This window comes from Podarcis filfolensis (genome assembly GCF_964270895.1).
Source record: "Podarcis filfolensis genome assembly, chromosome: 4".
NCBI classification, from domain to species: Eukaryota; Metazoa; Chordata; class Lepidosauria; order Squamata; family Lacertidae; genus Podarcis; species Podarcis filfolensis.
Window position 1 is genome coordinate 46,364,470 of NC_139607.1, and position 17,877 is coordinate 46,382,346.

The following is a 17,877-nucleotide window of genomic DNA, read 5'->3' on the forward strand; positions in this document are numbered from 1 at the left end:
CGGGATGCAAGCGGAAATTGCGCACTGGCAACATGGCAGTGAGAGGCGCCATTAGCAAAAGCGTTCCTCATGTTACGAGCGGGTTCGACCTCCAGAACAAATTAAGTTTGTAACCGGAGGTACCACTGTAGTGATTCTCTCTTGTCATTTAGATTGCTTGTGTCATGAAAACCAAACCCGTAACGACTTACTGCTGTCTAACTCTTTTCTCTCCCTTAGGTATCTGCTTCCTGACAACAACAAGGCATCTAAGCACAAAACCCAAGTAATAAAAAAGACCGTGAATCCCCACTGGAACCATACTTTCACTTTTAGTGGCTTGAATCCTAGAGATATACAGAATGTCTGCGTAGAACTCACTGTCTGGGACAAAGAGTCCCTTGCCAGCAATATCTTCCTGGGAGGCGTTCGCCTGAGTCGTGGAGGAGGTAAGAGTAGTGATTTGATTAGACAGGCGACGTCTCTTGCCTCCTTTTGGTGGGTGGGGAACTATTTGGACAGACGTCAAAAGGGCACGGAGGAATCAACAGGTTTTTGTCACGTTTTCATTTCTAGTGTGCGTCAGCTTCCCCCTCCCCAAGAACTCTGCCTGGCCTTCTCTTCCAACCTTTAAGTGCACTTCAAGACTTTATCCCATCAGGCTTACTGATTCTATTACAAGTATAATTAATATGATACTATTTTTTAAAATGTTGCAGTGCTTTCGGACACCCCCAAAATGGAGGTCAACCCATCCCCCCCCCAGTTGTCCAGTGCTTTACATATTAGCTATTTGAACCACAGCCCTAAATTTAAATAGAACACTTCGTCTGATTCTTTAGATGTTGCATATGTATAGGTGAAGCACACATTTCATTCGTTGTTTAAAGCTCATTTGTTGTTTTTACCATTAATTTAAAAAGTGGGAATTCAAGACATGGAGCACTCCAACCTTAAAATACACCTGCTCCATTTTCATATCCATTAAATTTATTTTAAAAGTAACTTTAAGTTTTGGGTCTTTCATAAAGGAAAATAGATTTCAGAGCTATAGGACAGAATACATTGGGCATTTATTTATTTAAAAAATCAATATATTTCTCCGATGGTGGCAAATGCGCTGACCTTTGCCATGTTTTGCAATTTCCAGGTTTCAGTAACGGCAAAGAAGTTGACTGGATGGATTCTCAAGGAGAGGAGCAACTTCTCTGGCAAAGAATGATTGATTGTCCTGGGGATTCTGTGGAAGGTGTATTAATGCTGAGATCAAGCATGGGAAAGCGCAGACTCTGAGAGGGACTATGCGTAGGCACAGAAATAACCCCAGGTATTTCACTTGTACAATTAATTACAGGGTGGTATGATGAAAGCTGACCTGCCATGGATTAGCTGGTGTAATTTGCACATATAAAATAGGGAAAACAAGGACTTTTGGTCAACTTGGACTTTCAAATCTCTTGAAACGGATTATAAATGCATTCAGCACTTTCCTGCGATTCTTATCATTGTGTTTCCTACTGTGACTGAGTGGATGGATTAAGTTCTTTTAACATTTTCTACAAAACCCTAGTTCAAGCAGCTCCTGTAGATTGTTATTATTTCAAGACATGGCTGCGTTTTCACAGGAGAAATGTGATTAGTAGGCCCAAAAGTGCTTTGGGATACTATTTAGGCCAATTCAGTCCAAGCCCATTTCAAGTAAGTGTAATGGTTGGAAGATGCAAAGGGGAAGGGTGTCAGATTGCAGAAAAGCTTCAACAATAATTAGTTCCATCTACTTTCCCTTCCAAGTTCTGCATGTTCATATTCTTGAATGGTTCCCAGAAGTGGCTTTGGTAATAAGCAGTTAAGGAATCCCTACTTCCTCACTCAGAAGCAGAATGGCTATTTGGGGGTGGGGGGTGGTTTAGAGACCAGGAGAATTTGCTGACATAAACATTTCAAGAGTCCCCACAAATCTCAGTGGTTGTGCCCCCCCCCACTTTAGACATTTGTTTGGCATGTTCCAACCAGGACACTCATAACAATTGGACAGAAGAAGCAATTGCCATTAAGGGTTGCATCCACTGCTGCTATTCTGCTAGCGCAGCAGGCCTCCACCTACGCAACGTAACTTTGCCTCCCCCTACAGCCTAAAAATCTGCTCCTGAGAGTTGGAGGATTCTACAGAGTAGATTTTGAGGGGGTGTGGGGAGAGGAGAGGAAGTCTCATTGTGCTGGCGAAACTGGATACCACCCTACATTTCTATGTATAACCAAGGTAATTCTTCCCAGGACTCTGACACCTTCAGAGCAGAATAATTAATGAACATTCCTAAGTTAGTTGAAAGCTATCAAGCAGATAATCAAATCTGTGCCCTAAAACAGGGTTGTTAGTGCCTACTAAACTTTTTAAAAATAGCCTGTACCAAGTAACTGCACTGCACTAAGATTTAAGCTGTTTGCTGCTAATATATTTAACTTAAACCTCATTCCCTGTTGTAAGGAATTGAATGATCAATTATTCTCCTTTACCCCAAACCCCCTTTAAGCACTTGAAAACTGTAATATTAATATCCATCACCACCCTCATCCCTTTCCTTAAGTTGTGCATACCTACTTCTTTCAGCTTTTTGTTATTGTATTGTATTTGTTTTCTATCTAAGTCAGGGGTGGCTAGGCTAACCTGAGATCCTCCAGTCAGCTGTAACCCAACTCATGTCATTCCTGACTACTGGCCGTGCTGGCTGGGGCTGATGGGAATTGAAGTCCAAACATCTGGAAGGTCATATGTTAGCCATGCCTGATACAGGCCTTAAAGTACATTAGTCAGAGTAGGATGTGAAGCAGATTTGAAGTACAGCCTTGACTGTATCTTTCTTCTTCTTTCATAAAGCTCTGGTTCAGTCCAAAGATGAGGCACTTGTGGTGCATTAATCCTGCTGTGAACCGTTCACCACCCAACTCCTCAGTCACTGGAACTCAAATGGCACATAGTCATTGCTCCTGCTGTGTAGCTTCAGGCAGTACATTGCGCTGAAGAATTCAAAGGGTGCAATGCTGTGCCTTTTCCATTTTAATTTGGCTGAAGGAGAATAGGAGCATTCAATTTGAAGAACTGCATTGGAAGTGCACTTTGACTTGTAGTCTACTTTGGTTTGCTTTCTTTTGAAGATAACTGTGAATACTGTGCCACTAAAGCAAATAGCAGAGCAGTGAGCAATAGGTTCTTCACACTGTAGGGAGGCCCCAACTGTTGGATTAGTTACTGGTGGTGCAGTGTCAGCTTTTGCCACAGAAGCAACCAATGTAGTTGTGAACCATACTTCTGGCAGGGAGGGTGGCTCTCAAATGGTGTCCATGGCAGCACAACCATTTCCAATAAACATAGGCTCTTGGGTGACGGCCATATGTCTCTGTGGCTCTTGCCAGATGCACTGCCCAAGTAATTATTTGTACCACTAAAGCGAAAGCTGAGCCCTGAAGTCCAAGTCCTGTCATCTGAGAGTTAGGATGTCATTGACTTTGGTGAATTTATGAACATAGGAAGCTCTCTTAAGAGTGACGCCACTGGTCCATCTAGCTCTCTGCTGATAACTTTACCCAGCAGCAGTTCTCCAGTGTCTTAAAAGGACCATCTTTCCCACAGTAAAACAATAATAATTATGTTTAGAAATGTGAGAGACCTTTTGCATGTAGAGCAATATACTCAAATACTGAGTTACGGGGACACACACATGGTAAATTTCTGTTTACCAAGACTTTCAATTACACATTCTTAACGAAATCAAGCTCCCACTTATTTGTTGTTGCTTTTTAAAAAAACCAACACTGGCTTTTGCATCAAAAGAAGTACTGTACTCCAACTAGATGTGCATAGACTTTTTTGCACTTCAGTAACTAAAGTTTTAAAAAAAAATCCTTTGGCTTTGTGGCATGGTATACATACATAGAGGAAGATTTTTAAAAATATATTAAAAATGGCTGAAACGCAGAATGTGAATCAGACCTCATTTAAGTCTTAGTGGGAGAAGAGATGAGGCACAGCAGTGATTCAGAAGAAGCACAACAGGTCCATTTCTGTGTTCAAAAATCACTTTTTCCATTTGAAAACTGCAGTCATTGCCATAAAATGGTATCGATACTAGGTGAAACTGGATACTGTAAATACCAACAGCAACCCAAAAGGCTAGGTTTGTGGCTGGTGCATGAATGGACAAAATGAAGTGTGGCAATCTGTTTTCCATTTAACCATTTTGTATCCCACAGGGTAGAGATGAATTCAGTAGAGCAGGTATGGTGGCAGCTTTCAAACTTTTCCTGTCTCTTCATATTGCCACGCAACCATTTCATAGAATCTCAAAACAGTATTGTTACAATTTTTCTCTCTTTTTTTGCTTTTAACTACACCAGTTTTGTAATTTTCCAGCTTATAGATAGATGTGAATTGCATTTTAAAGACCCAAAGTCAGAAAGTACAAAAAAAAACAGACTTCCACTTTTCAAATCTGAGAACCTCCCAAAATTCACAAATTTCATCTGTCTTAACATCACCCAAAAAAAGGTCTCTGTAGTTGAGACACACAGTTTGTTTGCTAAACACAGGTCTCACACTCTGCCGTGTTTCACATGCGCCTACTGGGTTTCCTGGCAATGGTGTGGATACTCGGATATAAAAATAGTAGATCCTCTAAAAAAATCAGGATCAGGGGTTGCTAATCTGTGGTCTTCCAGATGCTGCTGGACACCAGCTCCTCCCCATCTCTTATCACCCATTCTGGCTGCAGCTCATGGGAGTCCAACAGACTCTGAAGTGCCAAATGGTGGTCACCCCTTGCTCTAAGTGAAGATGTTTTCTTCTGTAACTTTACCAGACGATGCTGTTCAGTCTGCACCAAAAGTCCATGGAGATACTGCCTTCTGACTGGCACAAGTAATGTGCTCTCATGGAATAACCACCTCATACCACCAGGCTCCAACTTTTAAGAAGACAATGGGGTTGATTCATTCCCCTGCTTGAATCTTAAGAGGTTGACTAGCACAACTCAACTGTGGCAATAAATTATGCTAACTGCTTGCTTTAACTACTGTCCTGCAGAATTTTATCCTGCTAGTCTTCAGATGGCTTTGGCAGCGTGTTAAAAACATCCATGTAAGTTAGATTATTATTATTTTATCAGCAAAAATGCTTTGTTGTGTGCAATGTCTTTCTAATGTATTTTTTCCTGTTGTCTCATTTGGAACAATTATGCTGCGCATGAACTGTAGCAAATTACAAAGGGAACTGCATTATGTTAAACCCTACCAAAAGTCAGCCAGAACTCCCCCCCCCATGCAGGCTTGCTTTAGTGTACATTCCTATGTATTTATACAGACTTATGGATTGGGAGGGGGGGAGAGAGAGAGACTGGCTTCATTTGCAGTTAGTGTAAAAGGTCTTATTTTTGTGTGCAATTAAAATATTTCACCATGTTAAAATTTTGATCTGTGCACAAGCTGAATTTTTAAAGAGGGACTCCTCTAGTTCAAGCATGTGGATCCTGTAGCCCTCTTGGTGGCAGCACCCCCAGGCCTCCCCAAGGCTTTGATCATTAGCCATGTTGGCTGGGGATGAAAGGAGCTAGTCCAGCAACAGCTGGAGGGCCAGAGGTTCCTCACCTCAATTCTAGGTCACTGTTCCCCAGTGTAGGCCTTTGCTCCCCAATTTTGCAGCAGGTTTTCTCTCCTCTATAAAAAGTCATTCTAACCCTCAGCTATAGTAAAATTGCGAAATGCTGCAAAATAGAACATAGATGGGTACTTGTTATTGCATAGGTCCTCATGGGATAAGAAAATAATCTTTGCTGATGAGCTACATTTGTTTTCATAAAATATATTAGATTCAACCCAAGGGGATATTGTTTAAGCCTCCCTGTGGGTGATTTTCTGCTCACAGGATGCTAAGGGTGTGAAATAGAACTGGTGCAAATTGTGTCCCCCCTGCCATTGGCTCAAAGGCCAATGAACGGAAGGGTTTTTTTCCCATTTGTGGAAGAACATGTCTGGAGCCAACCCTACTTATTGATGATTATTCTTTAAATTTAAGAATATCATTATCCTTGCGGGAGAAAAGTCTAGTGAGAGTAGCAAAGTTTAAGGGAATTCACCCTCCCCTGTTAAATACTATGAAATGGAACTAGCATTGATTACTTAGTAGCCTAGCTTTAGAATATTAAGTTGGTTTTTCATGCCAACCTTCTGCAAGCTGGTGGTCTCAAGGTGGCTGTTGTTACGTTTTCAACATTGCAATGTATCACCAGACCGAACATCACACTCTGGCAAAACACTGCAATGTTGAAACAAGCTGCATTGGCCCCAGCCCGTGAGGAGCTGAGGCAGTTTCACCCCAGGGGCGAAGGGGCTCCTGCCCCCCAGCTGATGTCTCTGTTGAAGAGCAGGCAGCCACACGCCCTTGAATGGAGATGTTTAAAGGAGCCCCACCCTGCCTCCAACTCGCACCAGCTGTGGGCAGGGCTCCCTCCGCCTTTGCCGGCGTCAGGGGCAGACAAGCTACCTCTTTCTCCTGGGAGAGAGACAGAGGAAGCCCTACTGATGGAAACTGACAGGCTCCATCTGCAGGGCTCCCTCAAGTGCAACGGACCCTGCCTCCAGCTGGTGCAATCCAGACGCCAAGTGGGGCTCCGTTGAGGAGCAGGAGCTGCATGCCCCTGAACGGATAAGTTTAAAGGAGCCACCTGCCCGTGCGGGCAGCTGAGGGAGAAACAAGCTACATCAGCCCTGGCCAATGTAGCTTGTTCCTCCCTCAGTGGTATGAGGACCAGAGGCGGTGGTATATTTTGCGTGAAATCACCACTGCTCCAGAGTCCCTCTGCTGCAGCTTGTCTCTCCTTCGTGTGCTGGGTGCTGGTGGCAGATGGACTCAGCAGAGGCAGTTTCACCCACAATATACCACTGGGTGAAGCAGCCACCACTTCTAGTCCTGGGTGATGTATCACTACATCGCCAAGGCCTACTGCTATCATCCCAGAGCATTTGTCATGCATGGCTGATGGGAGCTGTAGTCCCCAAACATTTGCAAGACAAAAAGTTGTGGGAACAACATTTAAAAATGGTTAATGACATTACTTCTTTGGTAAATTTAAAAACAAACTAAGCCACAGGCTGCTATTCCTGCTTTATGCCCTGACCCAGAATAAAGGAGTATAGCCAGAAAAGAGAAGCTGCAGGTACTAATTATAAACTTTGCCAAATGAAGTTTGATAATCAAGACATAATTCTCTGTTTATTTCTTTGCCTCCTTTCCTTGGGAGTATCTTAGATATAACACCTTAGCACTGTCTGTAGTTACTCCATACCCAAATGCTTAAGATTAAAACCATAAACTGCAAAACAACATCTTTATTAAAGATCTGTAAAAAGAAAAGGAAACATTTACACAGGGAGCAACGTTCAAAGGCATTCCTGGAAACCTAACCAAGGTAATTTGATATTTTCATTCTCTTCTATAGATTTTCTTAGAAATCTCTGGAGATAGTGAAGAGGCATTATGTAAAACGCTAAATAAAGGAAGCTCCACAACACACACACAAAGCTAAACACAAACATACATTCATTTTTTTTTAAAAAAAGAATCTGTACATCAGTGACTTCCATAATACCATGCTTTGTGTAGTAGCACCGGAGGGGCAGGGAGGGCAGCAACATACCGCCACGCGAATGGCTGCAATCCAGACTCAGGGACAGGACTGGCCAGCTTCTGCTTGCAGTTTCATTTCTTCTTTTCTCAAAGGGAAAGTATCAATGAGAGCAAAGAGCTCAGCAGGAGTTGCTGGGAAAGGATATCGTTCTTTGTCCACACCATGTTTATCAACCACCACCATATTGAAGTTATAGTGGGGAATGCGGAGCAACAACCTGAGAATATGAAGAGAGAAGCAGTTGGTTTGCTTTCAAAATAAGCATCTACATTACATGTATGGTCACAGAGGCATAGCAAAGGCCGTTGCCCTGAGCACCTTTTGCTCCTCATACTGCCCCTGCCAGCCCCATGCTGCTTTGAAAGTCCGAACCCACATACCAGCTTCGCAAAGCAGCGTGGGCCTAGCAGGTACAAGCAGGTACCCTTCTAATCAGTCCAATCCTAACTGCAATCCTAACTGATTGGAAGGACATATACCTGCCCTGTTGTGTTCCCTGCACCCCGGGCACCATGAAGAGATGCTCTGCTGCTGTATGGCCATAACTATCCATTGCAATGAAGTATGCGAAAGAAAAATCCCCTTTTTTCAGATACTTTTTAAAGTCAAAGAAAGATTATGCACAATTGAACTCTCAGCCACAGTCAATATACAATTTAGACAGTGAATTTTAAAGCATGTATTAAAAAGACAATTGTCCAATCTTGGAATGAAAGCTGCTATAGTCAATCTTGCACAAGTTATCATGTTACATCTAGGAAAGCTGCTCAAGATTTTGTGTACTGGTTTTTTTCAGAAGGACTATGCCTTCTGTTTTTATCACTAGGGATGGGCAGGCTGACCTACAACCTTGACAGTAAGCAGCACCTGCCACTGATGCAGTGCTAAAAACTCCATCATTTCCCTACTCTTTCAAATGACTGGTACAGCTTAGTGGGACCACTACATTCCTATGAGCAGAAAAGACCCTAACTCTGAAACACAGTGCAAACTGACCTTGTGCAACACTTCTGTGCTGAGGAAAAGTAGAAGAACAACTGGTTCCCCTTGCAATAGGTGGAAATAGGGTTTGGACTCAACAATAGCATGATCCTGCCAATTATGTCCTGGTTTATCAATATGAGCTATGACACTCAATTGTGGAATGAAGCAGCTGATCCCCTTACTGTGCAATGGGAGAGGTAGCTAACCTGGGGCGCTCCTGATGTTGGAGTTAGACTCCAGCAACATCGGAGGGCCAGAGGTTTGCCACCCTGATATAGTGGCAATTTGAACATCCCATTTGTACAGCTCTAAGCATAGGAAAAGCGCATCTTCTGTAGACTCCAGACCTGTAATAAGTTGAGCAGCATTTCCACCCCCAGCTGCCATGGAAGAAGCATGTACGGTAATGTACCTGTTTATCATATAACTTTTGAGTCTACAAAGGCAGGCTTTTATGTGGGCTGGACATAGTAATTGGTATAAGACAGAGCTCTGCTTCAGAAAAATGGATTGCAAGATTAAACATCAGAACATGCATATTCTTTCTATACACTGCTTGGTGACTATAAAATTTGCACCACGTCTCCTTGAGAAATATTCTCCAACTCACGCAGAATTTCTGTTGAGGGATGCTGTTTGCTCAAGGGAATCTCACATTCAGTATTGCTTTTAACAAATATTGTGCTTCCCTAAAAATGCAATCAAGACATTAAAGGGCAATATTGGGATGGGGGAACAATTCTGGATTATTATCAACAAAGAGTTTTTAATTTACCTGAGTTGCAAAGCCAGCGCAGGAGGCATCAGTCTCAAGCCTATTCTTCCCAGCTGCGCTGGATAGACTCCAACCAACTCAATCACGGTCACGTGCCGGAGATCTAAACCACACAGCGCTGGCTAAAGTAATCAAGATATGAATTGGAGATAAACATCAAGCGGATTAATCGTAATGGGAGTTTCTGCAATGTGTGCTTATTATTATGGTCCTGTAATGCAAGGGACTCTCGAGACATAAAAGTTAATGCACTGTTAAAGACATGGTTCATCTACACTATTTTGGGAGCTAAAGTGGAGCTGTGCCTCACCTGCAGCATTCCCAGTTGCAACCTATAGAAGTAATTGGCTGCAGTCGGAGTGGATATAATGAGCAGCCTCCGTTTCTCATAAAACTGGTCCAGGAGGGCTGCTGCGGTCCTCACACCAACATTAATGTTCATGGCTGAAATTACAAGCAAGAAGACAATGATGATCATCATAACAGACCTGTTTTCAACCTTGAGCAGCTGGAGATAATGGCAACTGATTTGGTCATGGAAGTCAAAAGGGGACAGAGCAGTTTCAAAGAATCAAGAATGTTCTCAACTCAACACCAAGGTTTTTAAATGGTAGCTCAATTCTTAACAGCAACAGAAAACTCAAAAGCAAGATGTGCAGCCTGAGCCTATGCATTTTAAACATAAGCAAATCCCTCTGGTTTCAAGTGAATTCATTCCCAAATAAAGCTTTGAAGGGTTATAGCCTTAGATCTTTTCTGGATTATCAGAAATTTGCATAAATTCAGGAAATGCACCATTGTTGTTCATTTCTGGTAGAGGATCTGGACAAATTCTGCTGCAGATAATTGTGTTGCAGAGATGTTATTTTTTCCAGCATTCAAACTAGCATGTAAACATGTCATGGTGATTATTGAAAATGGGCTTGTGGTGGCATGTACATTACAAGCACTCACTTTGAATAACTAACCCCCCACCTATTTGTGTCATTAGTTCATGAGGCAAAGTTTGACATGGGCAGGCAAACTGTGAACTTCCATATGTTGTAGGACTCCAGTTTCTATCAGACCTAGCCATGAAATCAGGGATGATGGGAATTATGATCCAACAGAAGCTAGAAGGCCACATGTTGCTATCTCTGCTTTAACGGATTGGTTAAAAGTACTCTTCTTCTCTACGCAAGAGATTCAAATAAGGCAAGGATTCAATCAAGAGAAGTCTTGACCTGACACCACACGGGCTCACAGAGTGAGTGGGGTCCTTGAAGCCTGTTTCATGCAATGCCTGTGATTACTGGGACACATTTGGGCAGTCCTAATTTTAGGGATTGGACGGAATGCTACCTCTGAATGCAACATTAAGTAATGCCAAATATTATAACATTATACTGGCATATTGGTGCATCGCATTCTAAACTTATGAGAATACCTTTACTGAGTTAGACCATTGGCTCATCAAAGGTTTCTCTACTCTTACTGGTACCACCTCTCCAGAATCTGAGGCAAGATTTCTCCTATCCTTTAAGATATTTTAGCTAGCCATGCTGAGGGTTAAACCTGGTGCCTGGCCTGGGCTCCTCCCTGGTACACACAGCTCTTAGGAAGTCTGCTAGCCATTAATGATACAGATGTTCATAATACTTAAGTGCTCTGCATGCATATCTTGCCAAGTATCTTGGATCTAGCAGCCAGAATACAGGAAAAGAATCACACTTAAATCTTTTCACTCACAACCTGCAACAAATTACTGCTTCTTCCAGATGCTAAGTGGTATCTACTTTGCAAAATCTGCACATGTTTTGAGTTGGCAGGAGAATGTGGGCGGATGTTTGGTAATCAATTCCTATCAAGAAAGAGAAAGAGATCAATAGAATGAGAACAGGAGAGAGATGCAAAGAAGTCTCAAGCCAGAGAAAGGAAATCCGTATATAATGGATGTAGCACAGACAGCTCTTTAATGTGTGTGTTAAGTAAAGCTGCTTCTTTTACACATCCAGGCAGAGCTCCCCAGCACCCTTGCCTGCTAATGCTACATTGCAAGCTGTTTCTAAACATGACTATGACTTTTTAAAACAGCTTGTAATGGGGAATATAAAACTGGTGATTAGGAAATAACATAAAAGCCTCACTGCAATTATGCAACTTCCCACAAGCTTCTGTGGATCAGGGTGACTGAACACCTCTGGAAAAAGTGAGAAATGTATTGGCATTAACACAATAAAATACCACATTTAGGCTTAGCCACAGATTTGTATCTCATGTCATCTTCAATAGACAGGTAAGTTTTATAACACAGATCATTATTCATTAGCAACATCTCATTTGCTTAACCCTGCATAAACAGCCTGCTAGCCAAAACCCAGGGAACAATTGCAAGTGTTGAAGCATGTGGAACAATTACAATGTTTGTGCTAAGCAAGTCTTCCCACGATACACACAATCCTGCCACCCCATGTGCTGCTCTTTTACTGGAATGATTCATTACATACGTGTACAGGTTGGCTCTGTTCCTGACCAGCCTAAATTGTACTGACAAACTCGTGCTGGACTTCCCTGCAATTCATATCCACCGATGCAGGAAAATTCACAGGTTGCACCATAATTATCCCCGTCACCAGAACATTTTATGTAGCCGTTTTCTGGAGCGTTCAGTTTCCCGCAACGTCTGACTGTAAACACAAAATGAGGAGCACTCAGTGATTCATTTTCTCTCCTAATACATCACTTCTATGAAATGAAAATGCAATTGCATGGGCTTTGTTTTTTTTAGCCTTCAAGAGACATCAGCATCTTTTGATTTTATAATCAGTTTGACATACAGATTCATTAACACACACAGGTGTGTCATTCACATATATTAACTGATACATAGTATAGCCAGATATTCCTTATATTGTTAATAGCCCTGAGCTTATGCTACATCAGCATGGCAGAGTTTAGACCTAGCACAGTCTATTGCTAATGCACGGAATAATGCTAATTGCTGCAATATGCAGGCACCATAGCTTCTAATACAACCTCTATATTACCAATTTCCTCTTGCTTATCCAGTGGCACAAGACTTCCCCCAAGAGCCATTTAGTGGCACAACAGCTAGAACTGTGGGTCTGGCTCTCTGCCTGTTTTTCCAAAGTATACATAGCAAGTGGAGCAAAGTATACACAGAAAGGGGGCTGCTCTGTTCTACTGCCCAAGCGGGGGCTGTTGCATAAGCAGACTCTGCAGAAGGCATTGCTATGTGCCAAACAGCCCAGTACTTTTGTGGTGCTAATTTTCTTATTGGTTGGTTCTGTGATTTTAATGTTATGATTTTAACAACAGTATTTCAATTTATTTATTTTTGCAAAATGCCCTATTTGGTGAAGGGTGATGGCAGCAGAAGCAGCACTAACAAAGTGTGAGCAATTCCAGTTGCGCATCAATCACTAAGCTTGAACATCTAACTTTCAGACAGGCTATTCTTTATGTATAAGCCATTTCTTAAGCAATGCTTCCCCCAACACTAAAACCATGGGCATTCCACTATTTATTCGCAGCCGCTCTTATCGGCGATATACCCTGGTAGAACTCAAACTGGTGAAGATGGAACCATTCACAGGGGCTCTTTTTGGCACCTCTCACCTAGCTATCTTCAAAAATTGTGGAACATAGTTTTAATTACAGTGGTACCTCGGGTTACAGACACTTCAGGTTACAGACGCTTCAGGTTACAGACTCCACTAACCCAGAAATAGTGCTTCAGGTTAAGAACTTTGCTTCAGGATGAGAACAGAAATTGTGCTCCGGCAGCACGGCAGCAGCAGGAGGCCCCATTAGCTAAAGTGGTATCTCAGTTAAGAACAGACCTCCAGAACGAATTAAGTTCTTAACCCAAGGTACCACTGTACTTATTAAGATATTTCCATTATGCCCTTCACGAAAATGGTCACAGGGTGATTTACACCTAATTAAGGCAACACAAAATATAACACATAATAAAGATTAAAACAATCAAAACTCAGAAATTATTTCACCTATCAGCCTCCAAAAGCCTGTCCCCCCAAAAAGGGAGCAGTTTTCACCTGGCATCTAAAAATAAATAAATACAAAGTGGGGGCAAGTTTGCAGATCCGTAGCTTAGGAAAATTGAATAGAGGCATATGATTTTACATATATTCCCACATCAGGAAGTATAATGGACTGATGGCACAACCTCCTGGCGTTGTCTACATCTTGTACCCACCTGGTTAAGGAAGATCACATACACCGAATACCATCAGAGAAACTGCAAAAGCAGCAGCAACAGCAGCAGCCATGCTCCAGGTAAGATATACATAAATAGGGCCTAACTTTGATGCCCGTGCTTCCCCAACCCCAACAGCAAATGTTCTTACCTTTAACTTTAACATAAAATCTGCACGTTCCCTTATTCCCGGCTCTGTCAAACACAGTGTAGTGGATCTTGTGATCTCCCTCTGAAAAATGTGATCCTGGTGGTAGTCCTTTCAAAATAACACTAAAAAGAAAGAAAATGTTGCAAACAATAATTATTATTGTTGCAGAGACAGGACCTTTTAGGGAATACAATTTAGAAGATTAATGTTCAGTTTGCAGCTCTGATTATAGCAGTGCAATATATCCTTTTCCAAAATTCCCCACTGGCAGCAAATATAACAGAACACTACATATATAACCAAGAACAAACACTGTCCCTGTGGAGGTTTATCTGTAGATTTACTGCTTGAATCACAACCCCTGAATCAGAAATCACCTGTGCAGCCGGATGTGCTCTGCCTGTAGCAAACAGACCATGAACACTTGAAATACAAGTTCTATGGGCACATACAGATTTCCAGGAGTGACTGCGTATTAAATCCAACCCATGTCTTTATATGCATTAGTTAGTTCACACATTTTCACTCACTCTGTCAAAATGCCATCTGCAGTGTCCCTTCCCTCTGGGGTTTCCCAGAACACTCTGGCTGTCAGTTTATTGGGCTCTGCCGTTTTCTCTTTTACACTTGGGCACTGGATTCTAGGCGGCTCCATATCTGAAAATAAACACACAGGTATACAGTCATACCTCGGGTTACAGATGCTTCAGGTTGCATTTTTTTGGGTTGCAGACCACCGAAACCTGGAAGTACCGGAATGGGTTACTTCCAGGTTTCAGCAGTTGCACATGTGCAGAAGTGCTAAATCGTTCTTTGCGCATGCGCAGACACGCCACTATGGGTTGTGGACACTGCGGGTTGCGAACGTGCATGCCACACGGATCACGTTCGCAACCCGTGCATCCACTGTAATAGAACAGCTGCACTTGGTTTAAGCTATATCCTGCAGGCAATGCAAACAGTGCAGAAATAATCTTCAACAAGTTAATCATCAAACTGCTACCAGGACACTTAAAATTGACTCTGGCACAACATTAATAACGCCAAATGGAGATTACTGGAATAAAGAAGATATCTTCTTAAGATTAAAAGCAAGTGGCTCAGGAAAGCACTGAAATGGTTTCACACCACCCCCCTTGTTATTTTCTTCCATTTTTATGCACATGAAAATTCCTCTCCAAAACTTTCCGATGTTTTTTAAAAGAACACTTCATATTAAAAATTACTTTTCAGTGTATTGATGCATTCTAATGATTGAATATCTACTTTATTCTGGAGAGCAGTTCTGAATGCAAAAGGTCTACTTGCATGTTTAGAGGCAACTTCACCTAGACACCTCTAAAAACATTTTGTATGAATTTTGCCACCTAAATGCAACGTAAGGCTATTGACAGTGTTCTGTATCAAAAGGCTGGGTCCTACTATATGGGCCCAATGACACAGGCTTCCCGAAGCATTATGTTTTGAGCAGGGCTTTTTTTCGGGGAACTCACCAGAACCCAGTTCCAGCACCTCTCAGGTGGGTGCCATTGCCATTATAACAGAACAAGGGAGGCGTTCATGGCGAGTTCCAGCACCTCTGTTTCTAGAAAAATAGTGTTTTTGAGCATGATACATGCCGGGGGGAGAGGAAGAGAAGAAATATAATGCATGAAGGAGTATTGAAGAGTCAGTACACTTGATTGCTCTCCCACCACAGGGCAGCTGCTCCCTGTTCATTGCAAAGGAGTCTTCTGGTACACTTCCTATTAGCAGAAGGTGGTGGTTCATTGTACAACTGCAGCCCTTCTCAATGAAGTCTGAGAAAGGACATGCAAAATGATAAGTAGCTGCTGGTGCAAAATTGTCAGTGCAAGCTGCTTGCAATGCACATGAGAACAAACAGTTCTGCAGGTAAAGCAGTTGTGTGTGAAAGGACCCAAATTCTCGGTGCTTAAGCCATTACCTAAATATGTGCATACTCAAAATTAAATGAAAGGAATGGAAACATTCCTGGAAAATGCAGTGTTTCTGATATTTGTTTATGAGTCTCCTATCAAAGGACCATAGTTTCCCTGTATTACTATTAATTTCAGCTACTTAAGACACCAGACTTTGGTTACTATAGGAACTGCATCTCCAAGCACTGATGGATCAGTGAACTCTTCTTGCTGGGCCACAGTGTTTTAAGCCATTTTAACTGCTTAGAGATAATCACTAGACAAGCACACACACACGCCCCTCTCTTCCCATTAATTTGTAGTGGAGAGGGCAGAACTGTGAGAAGTCATGACTAATTGGAACTTCCTCAACTGGGATTTCTTATCTGCAGCAATGTAACAAAACAAAAAAAAACCCCACAAATTTAATTTGAGCCACATAAGGAGAAACTATGAAACAAAATAATTGAAAGACAGTGAGACACCATTTCAGCAAAGTCATCCTAGAAAGCCTCCAATGCTGTTTCACAAACATTTTCACAAAGGTCAGAAGAGGATCAGCGGGAGATAACAGACATTGGAGTGTCCCTCCAATGGTTCATATCTGGTAGTGTCATCTTTACTTTCAGAGTGCAAAAGTGTGCACTGCAGTTCTACAAGGCTGATAAGTTTGTGAGAAAATAATCTATCAAACCCACTGTCAAACCATTTAAAGAGAATTCGTTTACTTTTATCCCACCCTCCAAGGAGCTCAGGGGTAGCAACCCGTGGTTCTTATGCACCTTTGTTTACCCTTGCAACAACCTTGTGAGGTAGACTGGATTAACGAATAGTAGCTGGTCAAAAGTAACCCAGGGAGTGAGCTTCACGGCTGAGTGGGAATTTGAACCCAGGTCTCCCCAGCCCTAACAATGCACAACCCCCCTCTCATTATACACACACTCTGTAACCCATGGCTGGGGAACCTGTGTACTCCAGATGCTGCTGGACTACAACTCCCATCATCCCTGACCATGGGTGAGCTCTGAATCTTGTTTTAGCTGCAGCAATATAACTGCAAAGCAGCAGTTTTGCTGCTACGGTAGGCAATCTCTGCACATCCTCCCAGGCCACACTTACCAACACAAGAAGCTGGTCGTCCACTCCAAAGTTTGTTATCCATACATTGTACTATTCGGTCTCCTTTTAATTGGTATCCTGGCGAACAATAATACTCACACCTGGAGTTATAATATGCACCATCTAAACACTTGAATCCTCCGTTACCTGGCATCGAAAGGGTTGGGCAACGTTTTTCTACAGAGGGGGGGAGGAAACCAAACAACATCAAATGACTGAGAATATTTTTTTAAAAAGCTTTGCACTATATGCAAAGATATACCTATTCACCGAAAAGCAGTACAGCAAATGCATGTCAGTGTTGATTAACTGATAAAATATGAGGGCTTTCAAAGCAGTGCACTACTAGTGGAGTCACTTTCCAATACTTCACCTTGCATCTCTCATGTGTTCATCATGGTTAATGTATATGTAACATGAAACAATCTTCTAGTCCAAAGCTGATGGCATGTCAGTGGAGGCCTTAAATCTGCATGATCCAAAGCCCGGCTGTTGCTCCCAGGAAAGGTAAAAAAAATCCTGGAACTGGTGGGCTTATTTTCTCTCTCTCTCCTCCCCCCCCCCCCATTACGGCCAATGAGAGAGAGAAAATAACCACTGGAATAATCCCCTGGCAAACACACCTTCTGCCTCTGCCAAAGTAATGGCTGCAGCGGGTACTTTACTACTCTTTGAAATGGCTGCATTGCCTTTAAAACATGAGCACACACAGACTGAGGCAAGGTAAAGTAAGCGAGCAGTCCTGCTTCTTCCTCCCCCCCCCCCCACCGGGTCTGCTGTGGAAGAGGGAATTGCCAAAACTCAAGTGGACAGCCTTATGTTGGACAGTGATCCCAACAAAAAGGGACATTATCAAGGTGTGCCTCGTTTGCTGCCATCTTATACCTGGAGCAAATTGTGCTTTGGATTTAACCTGGGAATGCTGATGTTGAAGGCAACGAAGTGTATTTCCATATCGTAAAACTGGGTCTTATTTAGCTGTCCTGGCAAGGATATTGTTACAAAAACAGTATTTAAAATATTCTGCTTTAAGACACTAGATGGTGAGGCTGTTA

The 17,877-nt window shown here is 42.3% G+C and overlaps 3 protein-coding genes across 12 annotated transcripts in view; 2 read left to right on the plus strand and 1 right to left on the minus strand.

Moving 5' to 3' along the window:
• SYTL5 (synaptotagmin like 5) overlaps window positions 1-5,438 on the plus strand; it is a 63,478-nt gene extending 58,040 nt beyond the window's left edge. For all 7 annotated transcript variants that reach the window (XM_083612548.1, XM_083612553.1, XM_083612549.1 and 4 more), the window contains 2 exons: window positions 220-428; window positions 1,130-5,438. In XM_083612548.1, coding sequence (XP_083468674.1) covers window positions 220-428; window positions 1,130-1,272 — 352 coding nt within the window. In that variant the 3' untranslated portion in view covers window positions 1,273-5,438. The remainder of the gene's footprint in view (window positions 1-219; window positions 429-1,129) is intronic.
• LANCL3 (LanC like family member 3) overlaps window positions 1-7,544 on the plus strand; it is a 152,605-nt gene extending 145,061 nt beyond the window's left edge. For both annotated transcript variants that reach the window (XR_014547838.1, XR_014547839.1), the window contains exon 6: window positions 5,674-7,544. The gene's annotated coding sequence lies outside the window, so the exon portion shown is untranslated. The remainder of the gene's footprint in view (window positions 1-5,673) is intronic.
• Window positions 7,342-17,877, minus strand: part of SRPX (sushi repeat containing protein X-linked) — a 29,887-nt gene continuing 19,351 nt past the window's right edge. For all 3 annotated transcript variants that reach the window (XM_083612566.1, XM_083612567.1, XM_083612568.1), the window contains 7 exons: window positions 16,823-16,999; window positions 14,315-14,441; window positions 13,785-13,906; window positions 11,901-12,080; window positions 9,725-9,858; window positions 9,415-9,536; window positions 7,342-7,872 (listed from right to left, as the gene is read on the minus strand). In XM_083612566.1, coding sequence (XP_083468692.1) covers window positions 7,692-7,872; window positions 9,415-9,536; window positions 9,725-9,858; window positions 11,901-12,080; window positions 13,785-13,906; window positions 14,315-14,441; window positions 16,823-16,999 — 1,043 coding nt within the window. In that variant the 3' untranslated portion in view covers window positions 7,342-7,691. The remainder of the gene's footprint in view (window positions 7,873-9,414; window positions 9,537-9,724; window positions 9,859-11,900; window positions 12,081-13,784; window positions 13,907-14,314; window positions 14,442-16,822; window positions 17,000-17,877) is intronic.